The sequence below is a fragment of the Rhincodon typus genome, chromosome 2 (genome assembly GCF_021869965.1).
Source record: "Rhincodon typus isolate 14 chromosome 2, sRhiTyp1.1, whole genome shotgun sequence".
Lineage (NCBI taxonomy): Eukaryota > Metazoa > Chordata > Chondrichthyes > Orectolobiformes > Rhincodontidae > Rhincodon > Rhincodon typus.
The window spans coordinates 22,700,945-22,707,940 of record NC_063333.1 but is presented as its reverse complement, the minus strand read 5'-3'; the positions used below and the strand labels follow the sequence as shown (position 1 = coordinate 22,707,940).

The 6,996-nt window shown below is 42.8% G+C and overlaps 1 protein-coding gene across 1 annotated transcript in view; it reads right to left on the bottom strand.

The window, feature by feature from the left end:
* LOC109931663 (GTP-binding protein 4) overlaps positions 1-6,996 on the bottom strand; it is a 78,865-nt gene continuing 71,869 nt past the window's right edge. The window contains exons 12-14 of the mRNA XM_048606200.1: positions 6,517-6,668; positions 5,370-5,513; positions 1-1,456 (exon numbers count right to left, since the gene is read on the bottom strand). Coding sequence (XP_048462157.1) covers positions 1,304-1,456; positions 5,370-5,513; positions 6,517-6,668 — 449 coding nt within the window. The 3' untranslated portion in view covers positions 1-1,303. The remainder of the gene's footprint in view (positions 1,457-5,369; positions 5,514-6,516; positions 6,669-6,996) is intronic.

Genomic DNA, 6,996 nt, shown 5'->3' with positions numbered 1-6,996 from the left:
TCTGAGTGACACCTTTATTTGAGGGACAGAATGGTGCACGAGCACTCACATGGGCTAAGACTGAAAAATAGGGTGGGAAAAGAAAAATCCACTGGTTACACAATATCCAAACAAACTTTCCTCAGTTTGGAAAAATGGCATGACTGCACATTTTCAGTAACATTACTTGAGTCAGAGGGTAATATTTCTTGTAACACTACTAATAAAACACATGTAAGCTTAATGACCAACACCAATACTACTCATTATCTACAGAATTTATCAAGTATTTGTTCTGGAAAAACATGTGAAATGTATTTTAAGAGTTATATGTTTTAAAATGTATTACACATACTTTTTTAAAATTAATTTTATTACTTAGATTTTTGGAAATGCACTCAAAAATCAAATAATTTATCTTAATTTTAAAAGAAAAGGGCTTTAGCATTTTGGTGCTATCTCATTTCATGTTGCAGAGATCACAACAGGCAAAATACTTGAGAAAGCAAAATGAAATAAGTTAAGTCAAAGCATATAATTTTCCTAAAATATAGGGAAAAAAGCCTCCGAAGAGTATAAGGCTTAGTATTTAAGTCTCTTCCAGGCATGTCCACCTTGAAGAAGTTTAAGGCTAGATCTGCTTACAGCTTAAACAACACAAAATAAATGTACTGTGCAGTTTTAAAACCAGTGGAAGACAAGATCTCAAAACTTTTCAAACAATACAAAAACTCTCCTTAAGTAACAAACAGGACAGCAATGTTAAGAAATTTTAAATGGAAAATACCTGACATTTCTGGACTCTAGACCAGAGGCAGTCTGGATTACAATACTGTGCAATTATGAACCAAATAATAAGCCCACTTTTAAAGTCAGATCCATTTAATGAACACAAATTAAATCTTGTTTACCAATGCAAGAACTGATAATTCCATTTACAATGCACATTGCTAAAATTGTATTCAGAAAATCAAATTGCCGTCACCTGCAGATATTTGGTAGCATTCAGCAACTTTTCAATGTAGGATTTTGTCAGACTTTCCAACAGTATACTAATTCAGTTTCGAAAAAATGTTTCTTATACATTATTGCTTGAGTTCAGAAACCATGTCCTTGAGTGAGCAACAAAGCTCAAATTTAACATTCAGATTCATTCTTTTCAAAAGTACAATTATATTCTTGACAAGATATTTCCTCTGTTCAAGATCTTCTCGCACTCAGTCCTTCTATCATGTGTAAATCAAGATGCTTTATAGCTTCTTTTCTGATGGGTTGCAAATTGAACACAGTCCTGCAATTTAGAGTGGGCTATCCTCTTTTTAGTTTATCGACGGTCTGTTCTACCCATTTTTCGCTTGCCAGCAAACAGATGCTTTGGTTTAAGATCAAATACATGTCGGTCAGCCTCTCCTTTCTTTCCCATGCGATTCATGTCCTGTTGGGAGTTCTTCATCATCTTTTTAACCTTCTTCAACATCTAAGCAGAACAAAAATAATTAAAGTCAAAAAAAATGCAAAGACAAGGATGACATAGTGTTAACAGTTTATATTTATATAGCATATTAAATAGGACAAAACATCCTATGGTATTTCACAAGAACATTAAGGCCAGAAAAAAGTCCCTAGATATATGAAGAGATTAAAGGTGATGACCAAAAGCTTAGTTAAAGAAGTCAAAGACATTTAGAGAAGGAATTCCAGAGCTTAGGGGCAGGGCAGCTAAAGGCATGACCACGGACGGTGGAGTAATTAAAATCAGTTCTGCTGAAGACACCAGAATTAGATGATCATAGATTGCACGGAGGGCTGTGGTCTAGTGAATATTACAAATATAGGAAGGGGTTAGGCCATGGAAGAATCTGAAAACAAATTCTAAGCATGTTAAAAATGTAAGTGTTGCTTGAATTGGAGCAGACATTGACCAGCATGTACAGAAGCAATGGATTAAAAAAAAGAGATAACAAGGTGTACAGCAGGATGAACACAGCAGGCCAGGCAGCATCAGAGGAGCAGGAAGGCTGACGTTTCGGGCCTAGACTCCTCTTCAGAAATGGGGGAGGGGAAGGGGGTTCTGAAGTAAATAGGGAGAGAGGGGGAGGCGGGTAGAAGATGGATAGAGGAGAACATAGGTGGAGAGGAGACAGACAGGTCAAAGAGGTGGGGATGGAGCCAGTAAAGGTGAGTGTAGGTGGGGAGGTAGGGAGGAGATAGGTCAGTCCAAGGAGGACGGACAGGTCAAGGGGGCGGTGAGGCTAGTCGGTTGGAGATGGGGGTGGGGCTTGAGGTGGGAGGAGGGGATAGGTGGGAGGAAGGACAGGTTAGGGAGGCGGGGACGAGCTGGGCTGGTTTTGGGATGCGGTGTGGGAGAGGAAATTTTGAAACTTGTGAAGTCCACATTGATACCATTGGGCTGCAGGGTTCCCAAGTGGAATATGAGTTGCTGTTCCTGCAACCTTCGGGTGGCATCCTTGTGGAACTGCAGGAGGCCCAGGATGGACATGTCGTCTGAGGAATGGGAGGAGGAGTTGAAATGCTTCGCGACTGGGAGGTGCAGTTGTTTAGTGCGAACCGAGTGTAGGTGTTCTGCAAAGCGATTCCCCAGCCTCCGCTTGGTTTCCCTGATGAAGAGGAGGCCACAACGGGAACAGCGGTTGCAGTATACCACATTAGCAGATGTGCAGGTGAACATGTGCTTGATGTGGAAAGTCTTCTTGGGGCCTGGGATGGGGGTGAGGGGGGAGGTGTAGGGGCAGGTGTAGCACTTCCTGCGATTGCAGGGAAAAGTGCCGGGTGTGGTGGGGCTGGAGGGGAGTGTGGAGCGGACAAGGGAGTTCCGGAGAGAGTGGTCCCTCCGGAAAGCAGATAAGGGTGGGGAGGGAAAATTGTCTTTGGTGGTGGGGTTGGATTGCAGATGGCGGAAGTGTCGGAGGATGATGCGTTGGATCCGGAGGTTGGTGGGGTGGTACGTGAGGACAAGGGGGATTCTGTTTTGGTTCTTATTGCGGGGAGCGGGTGTGAGGGATGAGTTGCGGGAGACAAGGTCGAGGGCGTTTTCGACCACTGGGGTGGGGATGTTGCGATCCTTGAAAAACGAGGACATCTGAGATGTACAGGAGTGGAATGCCTCATCCTGGGAGCAGATGCGGCGGAAACGAAGGAATTGGGAATAGGGGATGGCATTTTTGCAGGAAGGTGGGTGGGAGGAGGTGTATTCTAGGTAGCTGTGGGAGTCGGTGGGCTTGAAATGGATATCGGTTTCTAGGTGGTTGCCAGAGATATCCTCCGGATCCAACGCCTCATCCTCCGACACTTCCGCCATCGGCAATCCGACCCCACCGCCAAAGACATTTTTCCCGTATCTGCTTTCCGGAGGGACCACTCTCTCCGTGACTCCCTTGTCCGCTCCACACTCCCCTCCAGCCCCACCACACCCGGCACTTTTCCCTGCAACCGCAGAAAGTGCTGCACCTGCCCCTACACCTCCCCCCTCACCCCCATCCCAGGCCCCAAGAAGACTTTCCACATCAAGCACATGTTCACCTGCACATCTGCGAATGTGGCATACTGCATCCGCTGTTCCCGTTGTGGCCTCCTCTACATCGGGGAAATCAAGCGGAGGCTTGGGGATCGCTTTGCAGAACACCTACGCTCGGTTCGCACTAAACAACTGCACCTCCCAGTCGCGAACCATTTCAACTCCCCCTCCCATTCCTCAGACGACATGTCCATCCTGGGCCTCCTGCAGTGCCACAAGGATGCCACCCGAAGGTTGCAGGAACAGCAACTCATATTCCACTTGGGAACCCTGCAGCCCAATGGTATCAATGTGGACTTCACAAGCTTCAAAATCTCCCCTCCCACACCTCATCCCCGCCTCCCTAACCTGTCCTTCCTCCCACCTATCCCCTCCTCCCACCTCAAGCCCTACCCCCATCTCCTACCTACTAACCTCATCCCGCTCCCTTGACCTGTCCGTCCTCCCAGGACTGACCTATCTCCTCCCTATCTACCCACCTACACTCACCTTTACTGGCTCCATCCCCACCTCTTTGACCTGTCTGTCTCCTCTCCACCTATCTTCTCCTCTATCCATTTTCTATCCGTCTCCCCCTCTCTCCCTGTTTACTTCAGAACCCACTTCCCCTCCCCCATTTCTGAAGAAGGGTCTAGGCCCGAAACGTCAGCCTTCCTGCTCTTCTGATGCTGCTTGGCCTGCTGTGTTCATCCAGCTCTACACCTTGTTATCTCAGATTCTCCAGCATCTGCAGTTCCTACTATCTCTGGATAAACAAAAGAATTAGGAATATGAGAAGATTCATCGCCTTGAGCATGCTCAACCATTCAGATCGACCTGATTGTAACTGTAATTCCGCATTTCCACCTATTCCTGATATCCTTTCATGCCCTTACTTAACAAGAATCTACTTTGTCTTAAAAATTTTCATGGATTCTGCCTCCACGACCTTTTCAGGAGTAGTGGTTCCAAGGGCTCATGACCCTCAGAGAAAATCATTAGCCTCAATGTTTTAAATGGGCAATTCTTGACTTTTAAACAGTAATGCATAGTTCTAAATTCTCCCATAAGAAGAAAGATCGTTTCCACATCCAACCTGTCAAGATCCCTCAGAATCTTTAATCTTTTAATCAAGCCACCTCTTCAAAACACAATAAATAGAAGATCATTCTGCCCCTTAAGTCTGTTCTTCCACTCAACATCACCACTGACATCCATTTATACTCCCATTCTCTCTCCATACTCATCCAGAAACCTATCAATTTATTTCCTAATAATACTCAATGCTTGGTCTCCACATTCTTCTGTGATACAAAATTCCACTTCTCACTGAAGTAATTTTTCCTCATCTCATTACTGCCTACTGTGCATCCAGAGACAACAGTCCTTTGTTCGAGGATCACTCTTCCTCCACCACCACAACACACCCCCCAACCCGAAATCCCCATCCCTTCTATTCCATAGCTCTATCATTGCTCACAAGCCTGTTGTATAGCACTTCGTCACAATACCCTCCATTACTTCCTCAAAGACTCAAGCAAATTAGTTAAATGTAAGAATATAAGAAACAGGAGGATTTGGATCTAGCTAACAGACATCAGCTTCCCAAACCTTTGATTTCCTCCCAAAGACAACAAAAACAAAAGTGCCAGTCTTATACAACAAGTAAATCATCTCAAATTTTATCAAGGGATGTTAAATGCACAAAGTTCCAAAATGATCAAATTTCTATTGGGGAAATATAAGCAAAATTATTGATGACTGTCGCAAACGGACTCAATGTTTTTGTATACGTGGAATTGAGATGAATTACAGCATATTAAAAAAAATCAAAATGTATCATTGAAAACAAGTGTAATGTGTATTAGGAACAAACCTTTTCATCACGCACACCAGAAAGATCACGTGGAGTGCGAGAAATGCTCCGACTGCGGACTTTAGATGTTGGTGGTTGAGATTCTTCACGTTTACGCTTTCTGGTGACACTTCTAGATCGTCGAGCTTGCACAGCATAGTGTGTCTAAACAATGTGAGGACAAGGTAGAATTTATATTTAAGCAGCTTATGATTATTTTAAAAGATATGATAATTCAATGCATTTAAAAACTCCAAGTTGTTAACACCATTACATTCGCAATACACAATTTAAAAATGTAAATTTGTCATTACTTCCAAGGAAGGGCAATTTATAATTAAATTATTGCATTTCAAAACGGCATAAAAATGCCCCCACTGAAAATTTTCTTCCAATGCTTTGAAAGCCTATTACTGAGGCCTAATATTAACATATTTGACTTCGAGAGGATAATCTTTTGAATAACAGCTAGGAAAATTCATAATTCCTACAGACCAGTCCATAATTGACCTTGCAAAAAATGCCCAAATTTGGCAATCAGACCACGCAATTAGAAACCAAGTATACAAGCCAACATTATACAGTGCCATATTACTCTTGCTTAATTCAAAGCAATCAGCCAATTTTGTAATTTCATTATTTATTACATCACTTCAGTCCAATTTTAAGGTACCCTTTCGAAAGTTGCCACAAACCAACAGGGAATACTTCCCCCATGATTTGGGAGGAAACATCTGTGTGATTCAACAGCACCTTACATCAACTGCTGGGAAGTGCACATTAGTGGTTGGACCATACGGCTGAGGTGGGGAAAGATTAAAAGGAAAAGATTCTTCATTTATTTTCCTCCTGTCTTCTTGGGAAGGAGCACCCACTTTCCACAAAGCATCACTACAAGTACCCAGCAACACAATGAAAACAAATATATACATTGGTCCTAGGCCACAGCCAACACTGTTTTCTCTTTTTGAACTGAACCATTCAACTTTAAGTAAAACAAAAAACTGCAGATGCTGGAAATCTGAAATAAAAACAGAAATTTCTGGGAAAAAAAATCAGCAGGTCTGGCAGCATCTATAGAAAGAAAGCAGAGTTAACCTTTTGGGTCCAGTGACCCTTCATCAAAACTCAACAATTTTAGGTAATATTTAGTTTAAAAAAACCTTACATCATCTTTGTCATCCATATCTAAACCAAGCGATCCCATTTCCTTTTCCAAAGTTTTTCGTTCAATCTGTAAAAATAGAAAAGTGCTAGAACGTTTGCTTTCAAATTTCTGTAAGAAGGCCCTCTCATCCAATGTATTCATCAGCATTAACGCTTATGATTAGAAAAAATAATAATTATAATGGTCGAAGAAACATGTAATGCATCTTTGCAAAACAATTCAGAACTCTACTATTCATCATAACTGGATTGTTTCCTCCTGAACATATTCAAGGGCAAAAAGTTATGTTGGTTATCGAGGTTGGTTGGCTCGCCGAGCTGGTTTGTTGTTCCGCAGACGTTTCGTTACCGTGCTTGGTAACATCCTCAGTGCAGCCTCTGATGAAGCGTCGGTGTGTTTTCCCGCCAGGTTTTTAAACTCTGGGGTCCGTTGCGATGGATTGCCTCACTTCCGGGTTTCCTCCGTAGTGGAATGTATATA